The sequence below is a fragment of the Perognathus longimembris genome, chromosome 3 (genome assembly GCF_023159225.1).
Source record: "Perognathus longimembris pacificus isolate PPM17 chromosome 3, ASM2315922v1, whole genome shotgun sequence".
Lineage (NCBI taxonomy): Eukaryota > Metazoa > Chordata > Mammalia > Rodentia > Heteromyidae > Perognathus > Perognathus longimembris.
In genome coordinates, this window is record NC_063163.1 from 76,337,498 (window position 1) to 76,355,296 (window position 17,799).

Consider the following 17,799-nt stretch of genomic DNA (forward strand, 5'->3'; position numbering starts at 1 on the left):
AAGTTGGGGCACCCTGGGTACAAGCGGGGGACGGGCGGACTCCAGGGCGGCGGGGACTGCCCAAGTGGAGCTGCAGGTCTTGGGGTGACGGTCTGGAGACGGGGAGGGGGGAGGTGTGGTCTCCATGGTTCCCAAGGAGGAGGGTGAGTCCGTGGGGGAGCTGAGGAGGGGAGAAGGGTGAAGCAGGTGGGCTGGGGTCAGCGGGTCTCAGGTGACCAGCGCATAGATGGCCAGGGCGGGAGCTCTTTGGTGACAGCCCATAGGGGAGGGGGCTGTCCTCCCCACAGCGCGGGGGAGGAAGGGGGAACAGCCCGTTACCCTGGAAACCGCTGGGGGGGAGGGGGGAGAACCCTGAGCCGCCTCCACGTGCCCGTGCCCGTGGGTGAGGTCGTTTGGGGAAGTCCTGAGGTTTGTTTTGTCGCCAGGTGATGGGGAGGACTTGGGGTGCAGGTAACCCAAGAAGTTTCCAGTCTTCAGAGAAATGTAAGGGTGTGGGTGGGTGTGGTCAGCCTCCAGACCAATGCGGGGATCCAGCCTCCAGGTGACAGGGGGGCAGCCTGCCTTTTCGGGAGGCTGAAATGGGTGGCCAGTCTTTGGGGGATCTCGGGGATCTCCTAGCTTTCTGGGGGGCATGGCTCTCCCAGAGAAGCCTGGAAATCCAATATCCAAAGAGCTGGGCGTGGCCGAGCTCCAGAAGGCATTGGGGGCAGAGCGAACCTCCAGGAGGCCTCAGGGGCGGGGTTGAACCTCCAGGAGACCTCAGGGGCGTGCCCAGCCTCCAGGATACGTCAGGGGACACAGCCGCCTCCGGGAAACCTCAAGGGGCGTGAGACTTCTAGGTGGCCTCAGGGGTGTGGCCAGTCTCTAGGAGCCTTCAATGGGCGTGAGCCGTACAGTACAGGGACCACTTGAGGACTGGTCAGCTTGCAGGGCACAGCCAGGGGCATGTCCAGTGTCCGAGGACCCCAGAGGGGCGTGGTCCATCTCCTGGGGACCGCAGGACCCTCTCCCAGCTGGCCATACGCCTGGATCCTAGACGCGCAGCGGGGTCCAGGCCGCAGGGTCGCGCGCGCCTCCCGCCCAGCCACCGCCGCCGGCCCAGCCCCAACCCCAGCCACCGGGCGCGGGGTCGGGTGTGCCGGGCGCGCGGTAGCAGTAGACCCCGAAGAGGCGTCGGGAGGCGTCGGGGAAGCCGAGGCTGCGCACGCCGGGCCGGAGGCCCCCACAGCGCGTGCGCGGGTTCACGATGGGGTAGCGCGCGCTGCCGTCCGCCAGCCACCCCGCTGTGCAGCGGTCCAGCAGCTGCAGCTTCCACGCGGCGAACAGCTGTCCGACCTTGGCCACCGCCGCGCCTCGCGCCGCGCATGCGCGCGCCGCCCCTGCGAAGGGCACGGGCCGCAGGGGCTTCAGGAAGAACACGCGGCCTGCGGGGGTGCCGTAGGGATGGGCGTCAGAGCGCTGCCGAGGACTGGGCCTTGGGACTCAGAACTCCTGGCCCCCCCGCATCGCAGGATCCTCGGGGTGAGGGTCCAGGAGCTCTTCCACTCAGGAGAGCAGAACCAGTCCTAGGCCCTGAGGTTCCGTGTGCCCACAGCCAAGGGCTAGTGTGGGGCGGAGGTGAGGGGGGGGGGCCTTCATCGTAGGGGCGTGGTCTTTCTCGGGGGGCGGGGCTTCCCTTCCATAGGTGGAGCTTCCTCCGGGGGCGGGGCCTGCGCGCTCAGAGGCGGAGCCTCCTTCTCAGGTGGATCTTTCACCTGGGGGCGGGGCCTACACAGTCGAGGGCGGAGCCTACCTACCCGGGAGGTTGGACGTGAAGCAGAAGGCATCGTATCGCTCCTCTGCGTTGTGGCGATATCCGTAGTTCCGAACGCCTCCGTTAGCGCCGCCCCCGGCTCCCGGGCTGCCCCCGCCCAGGCCTCCGCAGGGCTCTCGGGGCTGGCTCACCGGGTACTGCACGGAGCCGTCACGCAGCCAGCCCGCGTTGCACCAGTCCAGGCCGTCGCGCCAGGCCGCGTGCAGCTGCTCGGCGGACGCCAGGATGCCATCTTGCTCGGCGCATGCGTGCTGCGCCTCGGCGAAGGTCAGCTTGTAGCGGCCTCCACGGGGGTGGTAGGGGAAGACCACGCCTGGTGGAAAGTGCGCGGGGGCCCGTCAGCTTCATCCATCTCACATGTGGGTCACCTCATGACCATCCAAACTGGACATTCGGTCCATCCCTCTCCCTGGCCTCAGGCCTGACCATGCATTTCACACCCATTAAGGCTTCTTTTGTCTTTAGCTTGAGGTCTCTGTAAACATACTTATGTCTACCTTTGATGTCTACCCTTCCACCGGTGGAGACCTATGTGCATCTTCTTTCTGCCCTTTCCCATCTGTCAAATTTCTGTTGGTCCTTCAGAACTCAATTCCTGACCTCTCCTCCATTCAGTCCTGAATATCCCTGACACTCCACCTGCATTCAGTCCCTCCCGTTGGTCCACTGCTAAAGCCCACGGAGTAAGGAACATCTGTGTCCAGAACAGGACTCCCCCAGACAGTTCTCGAAAAGGTTGGCCACAGGGTGAAGACCCCTTGGATCCGTCAATACTGTTCAAGGCGGTGCCCGCCGGTTCCTCTGCCCACCTTTAGCTCTTATGGCTGAATTCATCCCTCCCTGAACTCGTTCCATCCAGGAACCAAGGAGCTGGGTATGCATTTAAGAAGAGAGCAGAGCTTGGATGTTCTCAGCAGGCCCAGAAAGGAGGCCCACAGGGCAAGGGCGAGGACCCAGAGCCTGCTCTGCCTTTCATTAGCAAAGCCCAATGTCCCAGGGTCACTTCGCCATCTGCCGGCTAAGAGCTGTCTTTCCTTGGGGTTGGGGAAGACTAAATGAACTGAGTGGCTGGCACACAAAGACCACTGGGCTGGGAATGTGGTTTAGCAGTAGAACACTTGCCTAGCATGCATGAAGCCCTGGGCTCGATTCCTCAGCACTACATAAACAGAAAAAAAAAAAAAAAAAGCCAGAAGTGGCGCTGTGGCTCAAGAGGTAGAGTGCTAGCTTTGAACAAAAAAGCTCAAGGACAGTGCCCAGGCTCTGAATTCAAGCTTCAGGACTGGCAACAAAAAAGGAAAGAAAAAGGAAGGGAGTTTGCTGTGGTTACTGTCAGACTATGGGAAATCTTCAGATAGAAACTCTGCCTCACAAATTGTACAAGAAATGTATCCACTGCCTTACATCTGAAACGGTAGCCCCTCTGTACATCAGTTTGACAATAAATAAGTGATTATTTAGAAAGAAAAAGGGAAATTCTGCCTCTCAGTCTTGTGGTCAGCCAATCAGAGAAGCCCATTTCTTAGCCTCTGTGATTGGCTCACACACAAGCATGTGACTTGAGCTGGTCTAGTGAGAGACAACCCTGGGACTCAAGATGGTAGAGTTGCCAGCTTCTGAGAGAAATCAGTTTGCAAGGTAAACTGGAAGCCTGACTATTTGGTGAATCTATACAGGGTAATGTCTGAAATAGCCCAGCCAGGAAGCAGAGATGAAGGACGCATTCCTGACATGGTCCAAACATCTGGATCTCGCTGTCTCTGAATCCTGCCCTACTTAAATTTTTGGACAGTATCACTTTTCTGGAGGGGGAGCTTATTTTGTTTGTGTTTTGTAGGGTGTTGAGCTGCACCTCTGTCCTCACTCCCACTAGCTGCCAGGACAGCCCCCTGAACAAGCACAAGAACCTAAAATGTCTTCAGACACTGCCAAAGTTACTGAGCTGCCCCAACAAAGTATTTCTGAAGTCATCTCAATCTGGTCCCTTGTGGACCCCCTTTCTCCCTGAGAAGTGAACCCCATGAGCTGGTCACCTTCCAGGTCCAGCTTGACCATGCCTGCGTCATCTTCCAGCTCGTTGGTGACCTCGCACTCGTAGCGCCCGTAGTCCTGCAGGGTGACATTGCGCAGTACCAGGGACGCATCCCCAGGCCCATCATTCTGCAGCTCCGCCCGCCCGCGGTAGCTGCCAAATGCCCTGTGCTGCGGGCCCAGGGCCACGAAGACGTCGGTGAAGGCCAGCGGGTCCACCACCTTGGTCCACTTGAGGCGCACGCCGTCGTGGTCATCCGTGGCGGCCTCGTAGTGGTAGCGACAGGGCAGGACGATGGTGCCACCCCGGTGGCTTACCACCTGCCCAGGCGCTGTCTGCACCACCACCGACCCCGACTCGCCCTCTGCGGGGCAAATCAAGCAGAACTCAGAGGGGACATAGAGCAGGCAGGGTTCTGGAGGGCACAGGAGGACTCGGGCAGGGGTCAGGGATAGGAGGATTGGGGCTCAGGGAAGGGGCGGCCACTTGGAGTGGTCACTGGATCTCCGCTCGGGGGCCCGACCCCACACGGAGGCCACTCACCGAGGACGTGAACGACCTTCTTCCGGCCGCGCTGCGTCCACGCCGGGGCTGTAAGCAGGAGGAGGCCCCATGCCGCCGTCCAGAGCACGCTGGGGCCCAGCGCTGCCCGAGCGCACACCTGCGGGCACAGGGGGATGCGTGCTCGAGGGGAGGCTGCAGTCGCCAGCCCACTCACCCAGTAATCCCCGGCCCAGCTGTGTCCACCCCTTCTCTGGGGGGAGAGGCTCAGAGCCCTTCCAGCTAGATGCCACGCCCTCAGGTAGAAGCCCCGCCCTCAGAATACGAGGCTCCTCCCCTGGAGAGTATGTCCCACTCCGTTAGGAGACCGCCTCCTGGAGGCCACACCCTCTGCGCGAAGCCAGGCCTCCTGGACATTAAGCCCCACTCAGGTAGAAGCCCTGCCTCCTGGAGGCCACGCCCCACTCAGGTCTAAGCCTCGTCCCTGGCAGCCCCGCCCCCACGTGGACTTTTCCTCCCACATGGGGATCGGAGCCCCAGGTCCTGCGGTCCCCAGCCCCACGCGGGCCTGGAGCTGTCCCCCTGCTGCTGTCCCCGGCCCCACGCTGAATTGGGCCCCTCTTGCCTTCCCCGGCCCCATGCAGGACTGGCCCAGGCGTCCCCTCCGGCCCCGGAGGGGGAGGGGAGGCGCTGCGCAAGGTTACCGCACACCAGGAGACTGCAGCAAAGCGGGCCGCTCGGCCCGGGGAGGGACGCGGGCCCGGGGAGGGACGGGAGGTCCAGGGAGGGGCGGGGGGCCCGAGGAGGGTCGAGGGGTCCGGGGAGGGACCCGGGGACTGGGGAGGGGCGCGGGGACCGGGGCACAGGGACTGGGGAGGGGCGTGGGGACGGGGCGCGGAGACGGGGCGCAGGGACCGGAGTTGTGGGGAGGGGTTCGGGGTGCCGGGGAACAGGCGGGAACCGGACGGGGACAGGCCGGGACGAGGGATGGGATGGGGAAGTGGCAGGAGGGACAGGAGAGCGAGAACACAGCGGGGACAGAAAGTTGCTGCGGAGGTGATGGAGGCGGCGATGCGGGGCCGGGTCGGGGAGCCTGGGGTGCGGAGAGGAGGCAAGGGGACTTCGCGCGCACTCACCATCCTGCCAGCCCGCTGCCGTCCCCACCGTCCCCGCGGGCCCGCGCACCGTGCCGTCCCCGCACCGCGCAGCCGGGCGTCCCGGGCGTCCCCGCGGCGGCTCTGGGCTGCTGCTCGGGCTGCGGTGGTGGCGCAATCCCGGCGTCTGCCTGCAAGGGGAGGAGCGGCGGCGGGGTGGGGGTGGGGGGGCTTAAAGGGGCAGCGGCAGGCAGCCTGGCACAGGAGGCAGACAAAAAGTCCCCGGCGCGATGCGGGGTGACATTGGGCCCCCAGGAGCCTCTCTGGGACTCGGTTGTTGATTTTAAAAGCACCCAGGAGGCTGAGGCCAGCGGTCGTGGGGACAGGGTACCTGGCCTAACCTGCGGTAGGAACCCCAGGCATGCTGGGTGGCCCAGGAGTAGGGAGCCCTGGCCCCCAGGGACCCAGCCATCCTTACACCTGCCTGGGTCCTCCACCCAATTTCAAAGTAGGAACCAGGAGAAAGGGGAAACTTACCCTCTACTAGTTACCTGCCTGTTTCCCCTAAAACAGCCCAAGCTGGACTACGCGATCAGACCCAGCTCAGCTGCCCCGGGTGGCATGATGGGTTGGTACCTCCTGCAGCCTCAATGTTCCTATCTGGAACATGGGTTGAGATCCAGCAAGCTCCCAGCCTTGGCATAGTATGTGACAGGTGAATTATTGTGCCACACCAACACTATTAATGACTCTTTACTTTATTGACAGAGCACTTCAGAGTTTTTTGGTGGTGGTGCTAGGGCTTGACAGGCGGGTGCCGGGTAGTGTCTCGGGACTTTTCTGCCTCTGTCCTCCTATTCTCAGCCTTCCAAAGTAGTTTGGGGATGACAGGTATGAGCCACTAGTACACTCACTGGCTTTCCCAGACCTTCAGAAAGGGCAGGGATGTGGCCCTTTTGTGACTCAGTTTCTCCCCCCTGACATGGGGGGGGGAGGGGCAAAGTGAAGGCCTTACCCTGTGACACCCTCAAGTACTTGCACAATGACATTTAAGATACCAAAAAAGGTTTTATTACAAAGATCTCTGGGGTACGATGAGCTCAGAAGGGTCTTCAGCAGCCTTGGGGGTGACAGCCAGTCTTTGAGGTGACTGTTGAGCAAAGCTCTCTGTGGGTGTCCATGTCACCTGCAGGCCTGGAACCACACAGTGAGGCAGGAACACCCTGAGGCAACCCTCCTGCTGCTAGGTTTTGGGGGGCCAAGTGGTGAGGGAGCTCCAGTGGCCATCCTCACTGCTGCTTCTTGGAGTCCGGGGCCCTCGTGGGCAGTGCCGGCAGGAAGAAGGCAGGCTGGCACAGGCAGCGGTAGGCCAGCAAGTGTGGACCCAGTGCAAACAGGAGGTTGCAGAGGAAGAAGCAGGTTGTGGTGTCCTCCGGCACACGGTAGGTGAAGGCTGTGCGTTGATGCATGGATGCGCCCACGTGTGAGAATTGTGCCTGGTGGCCAAACATCCCGGCAGACATCAGTGGCCAGACATGGCAAGGGGTGGCCCTCGCTTCACACTTGCTAGTCCCGCACACCATCGCTTGAGCCTTGCACCCAGCCATGTTTGCTTTAGTTTATTACTATTACTATTAATTATTTGGGGGCCTGGCTAGTCCAGTCTGGACAGTGATCTTTCTACTTATCTAGCAGAGATTGCCCGGGTGAACTGTCACTCTCTGGCTTATTTGGTTGAGATGGGGTCTTGTTTTTTTGTTTGTTTGTTTTTATGTATTCCCTTGAGTGTAAGGCATATTTAAAATCTTTTAGCATTTCTAAAGTTGAAATTTTATTGGTGTGTTTCTTTTCTCCAGAAGCTATTATTTAGAATGCTTAACACAGAGGAAAAAAATCAATAACTCAGAATCAATAAATTTCAGTAATTCTGGGCCTCATTTCTTGAAGTCAAGAAGTGTCTCATGGCAAAAATTAAAATCACACATAATAGGGTGGCAATGTGGCTTAGCGATAGAGTGCTTGCCTAGCATGCACAAAGCCCTGGGTTCAATTCCTCAGCACCACATAAACAGAAAAGGCTGGAAGTGGCACTGTGGCTCAAGAGGTAGAGTGCTAGCCTGGAGCAAAAAGAAGCCAGGGACAGTGCTCAGGCCAAGTCCAAACCCCAGGACTGGCAAAAGAAAAGAAAAAAAATCACACATAATCTCACCATCTGCAAAGCATTTGAAGTCAACCCCTCAATAGTCATTTCTCAACAAATAGTGACTAAAACTCTGAAACATAAACAAGGTATCCAGAAGCAAATAAGACAAATAGTGACAAAAAAAACTTTGAGATACAATGAGATATCAAGAAACAATTAAGAAGGCTAGGCACCTGTGGGGCTAATGCCTGTAAACCTAGCTACTCAGGAGGTTGGGACCTGAGGATTGGGGTTCAAAGCTATCCTAGGCAGGAAATTCTGTGAGATTCTTATCTCTAATTACCCACCAGAAAACCATCTCCAATGGTGAAGCACTAGCCTTGAGCACAAAAGCTCAGTTAGCACCCCTACACACACACACACACACACACACACACACACACACACACACACACACAAAACAAAGCAAGCAGAGGCAGGAAGAGATAGAACAGAACAGAAAGTAACGATACCTAAAGGAAAAATTAGACAAAACTCATGTACCTTTGAAATAGCAAGAAAAGGGAGCATTTGAAAACAGTTTAGAAAGAGAAAAAAATGTAATCTTGTTATCTAAATAAGTAAAAACCATATCTATGTGTATATTTATATGTACAAACCAAAAGCAAACAAAGTGCACATACACACACACACGTATTTTTTTAAAGACAGATGTACCCATAGTTAAGGTTACAGCAAAAGAATTCCAAGCAAAATCCCTAATGGGAAGTTACACACTTGTGCTTCAGGCCTATAATCAATCTGAGCTACTCAGGAGCTACTGAAAATGGAGGTTCAGAGCCAGCCTGGGCAGACAAATCTGAGAGACTCTTATCTCCAAACAAACAGCAAAAAAAGTCAGAAGTAGAGGTGTGTTTCAAATGATCAAGCACCAGCTGTGACAGAGGAAATAGCTGAGTGAAAGCACAAGACCCTGTGCTGAACCTGTGTCTCAGTACAGAAGAAAAAAAAGACTTCTAAAGGAAAAAAGATCATGGAACAAAGCTCAGAGAAGACTAGGTATGAGCTTCCAAGAGTCTTTTCCCAGTGGTATCATTTAGGATGCATTCTTTTTTTTTTTTTTTTTTACATTATTTTTACAGTACTGAGGAATGAGTACTTGAGTCACACCCCTAGTCATTCTGCTTGCTTTTAGTGTGTTTTGCAGATAGGGGCTAACACTGACTTCCCTCAGATCTCAGCCTCCTGAGTAGCTAGGATTAGAGGCAGGAGCCACCTGTGCCTGGCTAGATTTCATTCTTTTAATGTCTGAATACTTCTGGCATATATATATATATATATATATATATATATATATATATATATATATACACACACACACACACATACGTATATATATATGCCACGTTTTATCCATCATCTGCTGATGGATATCTAGATTAATTCTGTATATTGGCTATTGTGAGTAGTGATACAATAAACTACAAGTACAATCTCTTAAAAAAGAAAAAAAAAAGAAGTGTCTCATGGGCTGGGGATATGGCTTAGTGGCAAGAGTGCTTGCCTTGTATACATGAGGCCCTGGGTTCAATTCCCCAGCACCACATATACAGAAAATGGCCAGAAGTGGCACTGTGGCTCAAGTGGCAGAGTGCTAGCCTTGAGCACAAAGAAGCCAGGAACAGTGCTCAGGCCCTGAGTCCAAGCCCCAGGACTGGCCAAAAAAAAAAAAAAAAAGAAGTGTCTCATTATTTTTTGTACTGACCAAAGAACCTTCTTGACCTAACGCCAGTCAGAGTCTCCTAACCCCCCCGGCCCACCACCTTGCTGTGTGTCTTTGATGGACCTATACTGTCAGGTGTATATAGCAAGAAACTTGCTGAGTGAAAGAATACCCACATTTGGTTTCTAATCAGATGACTTGCTGGGTTAGATTTCTATTACTATAACAAAATGCCTAAGATAGCCTAAAAATATATTAATTCCATTTCACAGATGTGAAAATTGAGGCTATGGAAAAACAAATGGGAATGATTCTGGAAGCTGAGTGTAGAAACCACTCCTGTCTAAAATTTCCTGCTGGGTACTGGTAGCTCAAGCCTGTACTCCTAGCTACTCAGGAGGCTGAGATCTGAAGATCATGGTTTGAAGCCAGCCTGGGCAGAAAAGGCCACGAGACTCTTACCTCCAATTAGCCCCCAGAAAACCTGAAGCAGAGCTGTTGCTTCAAGTGGTAGAGCACTAGCCTTGAGCAAAAAAGCTCAGGGACAGCGCCCTGCTGGAACCCTGAGTTCAAGTGCCCACAGCCGACAAAATAAATAAATAAAATAAAATAAAAATAAACAAATAAATAAATAGAATTAAAATTAAGTTTCCTAATTTTTTTTCAAGAGTGCATTTGAAATTGAGGCAGGGGTTGAGGGAAGAGTTTAACTGCCTTGAAAAGACGAAGATTAAGAAAAATATAGGGCTGGGAATATGGCCTAGTGGCAAGAGTGCTCGCCTCATATACATGAAGCCCTGGGTTCGACTCCTCAGCACCACATATATAGAAAAGGCCAGAAGTGGCGCTGTGGCTCAAGTGGCAGAGTGCTAGCCTTAAGCAAAAAGAAGCCAGGGACAGTGCTCAGGCTCTGAGTCCAGTCCCCAGAAAAAAGAAAAATACAAATGTGTCTATGCATACACACTTGTAGGGACAAAAAACAATGTTTCTGAAATGGAGTATGTTTCTTGGCAGTGGAGATGCTGGAGGTGGGCGGTGCACGAAGAGCTCTCGGGACTCAGGGATGAAAGGACTCTAAGCGAGTCCTCTAGTACTGAGCTACACCAGAACTAGGTGTGTTCTGGGTGGATCCACCCTACCGGGCTGTGGCCCAGCTGACAAAGCGAACCAATGTTCAGGAGCGCAAACTTCCCTAACTCTCTTGTTAAGTTTTGTTTGTTTTGGTCTGGGCTGGCTTTAAACAGTAACCCTCCAAATCTCCACCTCCCAAAGTAGCTGAGATTACAGGAGTGAGCCACTGTGCCTGGCTAGCCTTCCTGTGTTGTTTTTAACAGGCAGAGTCAAAGGACCCCCATCCTCAGTCCCCTGAATCTCAAAATATTCTTGTTTCTGACCCGGGTGCAACTTTTCATAGTTGCTCTGGCATAAATCTTGCTCATTTTTTTTGCCCTTACAGATACCTTCCTGGGTCCACTACCCTGGCCTGATCCCAGGGTCTCTCTTCTCCCATCAGTAACCCAAACAGAGACTCTCAGATGATCTGAGTCCTGCACCCCTCAAAAATCTTTCATGGTTCTCAACAGCCCTAAGTCCAACCCCAAGATATAGTTCAAAGTTTTCAGCGTCTAGCTATCCCAGCCTATCTGTCTTCCTCTCTAGTTCTTCCCCCTCAGGGCTGGGGGGATCTGTGCCAGTATTTGTGCCCCACCTCCACCCCACCCCAGACTATGGAATTCTGGGGCTTGGAGTGTCTGTTTTTTTGGCCAATCCTGGGACTTGAACTCAGGGCCTGGGCACTGTCCCTGAGCTTCTTTTTGCTCAAGGCTAACACTCTATCACTTGAGCCACAGTGCCCCACTTCCAGCCTTTTCTCTGTATGTGGTCCTGAGCAATCGAACCCAGGGCTTCATGCATGCTAGACAAAGCACTCCACCACCAAGCCACATTCCAGCCCTGGTATGGGGATTCTTGTATGAATATTTTCCCAAGTTGGGTGCAAAAACAGAAGCTCCATGTCTGCCCTGCCCTGCCCTGCCCCTCCCCACCTCACCTGGCCAACAGCGCCAGCAAACACCATGGCCCAGCCAGGAAGCCAGTTGCAGCCTGGGACGACCAGGGCATAGGCAGCCAGGATGCAGAAGGGCAGGAAGTAGAACAGGTACACCAGCATCTAGGAGAGGGCATGAGTTCTGAGATAAACAGTGACTCAGCTTGACCTTGAGATCCCTGAGCCCTCCTGGGAACCCCTGGAAGATCTGGACTACCCCAGACCTCACATCCAGAATGGGGCTCCCTGCACATCCCAGCCTTGCTCAAAGGTTCCTCTGTTTCCCTTAGGGACCCTTCCTTTGTCCCAGCCTCCCTAATATACACTGAGCCCACCCACTATTCTCCAAAAGTAGCATGTGACCCTGATCTGGCTAATCAGCACACTGATTGCAAGGTCATAGTGATTGACAAGGGATAGGACAATCAGAGCCTGCCTGAGACAGGTTCTGACCACTGGAGGGGGAAAGAGGAAAAGGGGCTCTTATTCTCTGAAGTGACTAAGTAGGGGCAGATGGAACCCTATAAAAGGGAGCCAAGCCAGGAAAGCAGAGTCTAAAGACCAGAAGTGGCCTGAGCACCTGGATCCAGCCATACCTGAAACCCACACTGATTCCCCCCCCTTTTTTTTTTGTTTTGTTTCTTCCCCTCACTGCATGTCTCACCTGCACCTTTGGGTAGGCCACGGGGTCCCGCAGGTATGGCTCATACTGGTAGATGTAGACAAAGCAGGCATCCGTGGGGCAGTCAAGCACCACCTAGGGCAGACCCAACAACCAATCCCCTACCTCAAGCCTCCCCCCACCCCCAAGCAGGGCTCCCCATCTCTGGGCCTCTCCCAGCCTTACTCTCTTGCCTTTGGATTCACACACCTAGGAACTGAGGAAACAGGACAGGAAATAGGGCCTTGTCACAAAACTCAGGCCAGATTTGATAAAGAACTTCCTCCCAGGCTCTGTGAAAGGAAAGGCTGTGTGCAGCTCACCGACGTGCACTCACCAGGCCCCGGAAGAGGGTGAAGATGGCAGCCAGGATGAGGTACAGGAGGAGGGCCAGGTCAGCAGGGCGCTGCAGGAGGCGCTTCCTCTGCGATTCCTGGACCTGCCCAGGAGAGAGTCAGAGCTGTCCTGAGAGGTGTGGAGCCCAACAGGTGCTCAGCAACGTCTCCTCCACTCTTCAGGACAACCAAGGAGACCTGAGGGAGGACACAAGAACCTTGGTGTTTGTTTTGGGGTGGGGGGAGGCGGTACTGGAGCTTGAACTCAGGACCAGAGCACTGTCCCTTAGCTTTTTTTCACTCAAGGTTGGCACTGTACCATGTGAGACACAGCTGCACACCTGGCTTTATTCTGAGATGAGTCTGATGGACTTTCCTGCCTGGGCTGGCCTTCAAGTAGGGCCCTTAGATGTCAGCCTCCTGAGTAGCTGGGATTACAGGCATGAGCCAATGGTGCCTAGAAATACATATTTTTATTCATTCATTCATTCTTGTTGGTCATGAGGCTTGAACTCAGGGCCTGAGTGCTGTCCTTGAGCTCTTGTACTCAAGAGCCACAGTGATACTTCTGGTTTTCTGGTGGTTCGTTCATTAGAGATAAGAACCTCATGGACTTTCCTGCCCAGGCTGGCTTTGAACCTCGATCCTCTGATTTCAGCCTCCTGAGAGGCTGGGATGACAGGTGTGAACCACCAGTGCCTGGCTCTTTAAATTATTTTGTGATAGGATGGGAACCCGGACCTTGTTTACCTAGACCAGCACTCACTACTGAGCTGCACCCAGACTTTGATTTCTTTTCTCCTTCTTTCTCATTCTCTTCCCTTCCCCCAAGTCTTTCTTTCTTCTTCTTCTTCTTCTTTTTTTTTTTGGTGGGGGGCCAGTCCTGGGGCTTGGACTCAGGGCCTGAGCACTGTCCCTGGCTTCTTTTTGCTCAATGCTAGCACTCTACCACTTGAGCCACAGCACCACTTCTGGCTTTTTCTATATATGTGATGCTGGGGAATAGAACCCAGGGCTTCATGCATACGAGGCAAGCACTCTACCACTAAGCCTGATTCCTAGCCCCAAGTCTTTCTTTTCTTTTGTGAGGCAGGTTCTCACTGTGCAGACCAGGCTAGCCTGGAACTCACCATGCTCCTGCCTCAGCCTCCGGAGGGCTGGCATCACAGGCACGCAGGATGGGGTGGTGGCTTGCCTGAGGACAAGGTACTCACCATGTTGGGGGGACAGCTGGCTGGTGCTGGAGGTTGGTTGAAGATCCTCATGCCAGCCCAGCATGGGATGAGAATGTACAGGATAGCCAGGAAGAAGGTGGGTCTGACCTCTGAGCTGTATTTACCTGGGAGTGCCCTCAGAGGAAAAGAGGGTTCACTTTGCTGGGGGTGGGGAACTGCAAACCTTGATTGATAAACACAGTCCTTGTAGTAGCTCCAACACCCTGGGTGGTGCCCTAGTGTCCACAGATACCTATCTGTGGTACCCATGCTCCTTGACTGGTCTGCTTCAGTGTACCCTCTGACAACCAGTCCCTTGCGAAGGCTGTGGGGTGTCTCCCTTGTTGAGTACCTGCCTCCTGGTCTCCATGTGTCGCTTGAATTCCCACTCTGCCTCCCAAGGCTGGCACACAGTTCATTCTGTCCTCAGCTTCCACCCTCAAACCTCCCCTTCTGCACAAATAATTGTGGGTGGCCTCCCCTCCCAGAGCCAGGGACCAGTATGCCAAAGGGGACTGGCATTCATGTGCACCCCATCTCCAAAAGGAAATGGAGTCTTGAAGAAGCAGAGGAAGTAAAGGCCTCTGGAGACTCTGGGGAGGGGTTGGACGGTCCCTAAGTGTGGGGACCTCAGGGCACAGGGGCTTCTGGAGCCAGGCCTCACCAAGGATGTTTCCTGGGATGAACACCAGAAGGCTCATGGTGTAGGATCCCAGCCAGTAGAGTCCCAGGTTCCGGAACTGTTTTCTAGGAAGGCGAGGGAGGGTGACTAAGGGGAGCTGCCCCCCATCTCACTCTCTGAGCCCCAGCCAGGGCTCAGAGCCCACCCTGGGCCCTCCAGTTTTGTTATGTTGAACTGCTCCCAGGCCTGGAGCTCACCCATGCTTGCGACTCCCCCCCCCAACCAGCCCCCAATGCTGTTTCCTAGACAGGGACACAAGACAGCCACCCCCACCTGGTAAGAGCCTGGGGCACCTTCTCTAGCCAGCCCTGGCTACAGGGCCATCCCGACGGGCTCCTTCCCAGACCTGCCCCTACCTTATGGACCCCACCTCCCTCAGGCCCCACCGTTCCTGGGGTGCCGCACCTTTGGCGGATGGCGGCAGCCATGGCCAGGTAGAGCAGGTAGTGGACGGTGCCATCCCAGTAGCAGATGAAAATCCCGTGGGCCGTGCGCAGGTAGGGCTGGGCCTGCAGGGGCAAGAGCAAGGCTCATCCGGGGACGAGGCCCTGGGACACCCGGCCGGCCCCCACCTACCTCCTGGGTATAGAACTCCATGAAGCCCGCCAGGAAGCCATCTTCCTGCAGCGCGATGACCAGGTCTACCACGGAGGTGAAGGCGAACAGGGCGCACACTGAGGGCAGTGGGCGGGACAGCAAGGCGGGGCTTAATGGATGGGCGGGGCGCGGACTAGGTGTGGCAAGGCTGCAGCCTGTATCTGAGCGGGGGCTTTCTTGTGGGCATAGTCATGGGCGGAGTGTGGACTAGGTGGTAAAGGCTGAAGTCCAAGTCTGGGCGGGGCTTCTGGTGGGGCGTGGTCTTAGTGGGCGGACCACAGACTGGGCAGGCCAGAGTCGGCGGGGCGTGGAGTGGGCAAGGAGTACCTACAGCTGGGCAGGGCTTTGGGGATGGGCTGTGGAGAGCAGTCTGTCCGAGCAGGGGACCAGAGGCTGGTTCTGGCCCAGCTCCTGTCTCTATCCCCCAGGTGCCAGGACCCCAGCTTCATTCAGCATGAGGAGGCTCTGTCACTGCAGGCCTTTTGGGGGAGGGTGGGGTGACACCCCATTTTCTTGGAGGAGTCGATTCTTACCCTGCCTTCAAAAGGTCTAGCTAGCTGATGAAGAGGCAGTCTTCCAGGGGCTCATAGTCCGATGGGGAGAGAGCCTCTGCTCTTAGGAGCTCCAGGTCTTAAGAGAAGGCTCTTGGGGGTTCCCCAGTCAAATGGGGGTATCCTACACTTTGGGGTCTACAATCTAATGGGAGCCACTCACAGGACCCCAAACTAGTGGAGACCTTTCTGGGTCCCCAAGTCTGAGGGTGAAGGCTCATATTCAGATAGCCCCCTCTCCCTACGTCCCAGGAACTCACCGGTATAGAGTGGGTCATAGGCGATTTCTCCACGGGCCAAGTTGTAGATGGCTATGAAGAGCAGCCCCAGGACCAAGGCAGTCATCAGTGCCATGCATGTGGGGCTGAGGGGAGGGAAACCAAGTCAGGGTGGCCAGGCCTAAGGCTAGGCCTCAGTCCTGCTCAGGGAAACAGTAGACTTCAGGAAGTGCCAGGTAATGGGGCTCAAGCTCATCATTAATGCCATTCCTAATTTTTTTTTTTTTCCATCAGCAGGCTCCTACTCAGAGCTCCTTTGGGAAGGGGCTCCTCCCTGTCTTCCTTCCTCCCTCTTCCCTCTTTCCCTACATCCTCTTCTGTGTCCCTCTGTGGTCAGGCTCCAGCAGAATCAACTCTGCACACCTGTCTGAGGCTCCCAGCCCTTCCCAGCTAAAGTCCAAATGCCTCTCACCCATGCCACCCTGTCCCTGCCCATCTACCTCTACCCGGTAAGACAGCAGATAACAACCCAGGTTTCTGGGTGACCCCCAACACAGGTGAGAAAACCTGGCCCAAAGAGGGTAAAAGACCTGCCCAGAGTCACAAGGCAAAGCTCTGTCAACCAACTCCCCACACTGCAGGCCTGTGCTCAGGAGCTTGCCTGTTCCTTGAGGTGCAGTTTGGCCGTCTCTGCATCATCAGTACATTCACCGTCAAGAAGCCTGCACACAATTCACATGTCCAAAACCAAGGAATGCCCAGGGCAGTACACTCTCAGAGGCAAGTGGGGTGCCCATGGCTCATGCCTGTAATCCCAGCTACTCAGGAGGCTAAAATCTGAGGTTAGCAGTTTGAAGCCAGCTTTGGCAGGAAAATCTGTGAGGCTCATATATCCATGTAGCCACCAAAAAGCTAGAAGTGGAGCTGTGGCTTAAGAGGTATTGCCAGTCTTAAGCAAAAATGCTAAGGGACGGCACCAGACTGAGTTCAAGCTTCAAGACTGGTACAAAGAATAAAAAATAAAATAAAATGAAATAAAAACTCTTTCCCGAAGGGCCTTGTTATTCCCACAGGGTGTGAGGACCTGCTGAGTCCGCCCAGTTGGGATTTGGAGACAGAAGCCAGGAATAAGACAGGTCATAGCCGGATGGGGAAACAGAGTCTGGAGACGTTATTAAGAAGAAACTTCAAGCCTGAACAGGCAATGGAGCAGGGCATGTGGGTGTCGGCAAGGGCTGGGTCAGCAGGACCTTATCTGGGACAATACTTTGACCTCTTGGTGACTTTTGAGCCTGGGTGGCAGAATGCATCCCTGAGGGTACCCCAAACCTCCCTGCCCAGTGTGGGGTGTGGACATCCCTTGTCCTGGTCCCTAGCCTTCCGCCTGCGCCCCCTTGGCAGCTCCAAACCCCACAGCAGGACTTCCATCCAGTTGGAGGCAAGGGGCACCCAGCTGGCCTCCTGTGTCCCCCCTCCCCACCCCCTCCCTGCACGCACTGTGAGATCACCGAGACACGACTGAGCGCGTAGGACACTGGGAGGGCGGCGAGCGACAGAACCGAGATCCTGCTGGCCAGCAGGGCGTCCACCTCCATGGCGGCACCAGGACAGACACCAGGACCAGAAGGGGACGGTTGGGCCCTGTGCGGGCTCCGCTCCTCTGCTGCTGAGGTGGATCTGGGCACAAGCAGGGCTACAGGGCTGGCCAGACCCGCCCTGCACAAAGGTCATCCCACTGCTCTGCGAGGCCCCGCCCCAGCCATCAGAGGACCCCTGGCTGTCCAGCCTCAGTTTCCCTTTCTGTCAAAGGCTTGGAATACAGGGCCTTGCAAGGGAATCTGGAATCTGTCGGCCCCCAGGCCTCTCTACACTCAGGCCTGCTCCCCTTCCTCCACCCAGGGCTCAGCCCCAGGTACCTCAGGACCAAGTGAGCAGTGGAGGTGTGTGGGAAGAAGGCACACGGGGACATACGCCTGGGTTGTGGTAGGGGGCCTGCAGGGACATGGATGTGGGGGGCTGTGACTGTGGGGACATGGGCCTGGGCTGTGATTGGGGGCCCACAGGGGCAATGCTGAGTCCTGAGCAACAGGGAGACAGGACAAGGTCTTAGGGCAGGGTGCTAGGCTAGAAGTACAGGTTAAGGTATGGACTCTGCGGGAGCTGGGAACTGGAGGGGGTGGGTTGAGTG

The 17,799-nt window shown here is 55.4% G+C and overlaps 2 protein-coding genes across 2 annotated transcripts; both read right to left on the reverse strand.

Moving 5' to 3' along the window:
* Nucleotides 1-803: 803 nt before the first annotated feature.
* On the reverse strand, nucleotides 804-5,617 carry Hapln4 (hyaluronan and proteoglycan link protein 4). Its single transcript, XM_048342660.1, has 5 exons — nucleotides 5,483-5,617; nucleotides 4,389-4,506; nucleotides 3,847-4,209; nucleotides 1,797-2,126; nucleotides 804-1,424 (listed from the first exon to the last, which is right to left on the reverse strand). Exons 1-5 carry the CDS (start codon nucleotides 5,483-5,485, stop codon nucleotides 1,033-1,035), a joined length of 1,206 nt encoding a protein of 401 aa, XP_048198617.1. The 5' UTR covers nucleotides 5,486-5,617; the 3' UTR covers nucleotides 804-1,032.
* Nucleotides 5,618-6,488: 871 nt separating this feature from the next.
* On the reverse strand, nucleotides 6,489-17,377 carry Tm6sf2 (transmembrane 6 superfamily member 2). The gene is made up of 10 exons (XM_048342661.1): nucleotides 17,109-17,377; nucleotides 15,654-15,757; nucleotides 14,822-14,919; nucleotides 14,651-14,754; nucleotides 14,228-14,310; nucleotides 13,564-13,688; nucleotides 12,352-12,453; nucleotides 12,018-12,110; nucleotides 11,357-11,476; nucleotides 6,489-6,936 (listed from the first exon to the last, which is right to left on the reverse strand). Exons 1-10 carry the CDS (start codon nucleotides 17,204-17,206, stop codon nucleotides 6,730-6,732), a joined length of 1,134 nt encoding a protein of 377 aa, XP_048198618.1. The 5' UTR covers nucleotides 17,207-17,377; the 3' UTR covers nucleotides 6,489-6,729.
* Nucleotides 17,378-17,799: the final 422 nt, after the last annotated feature.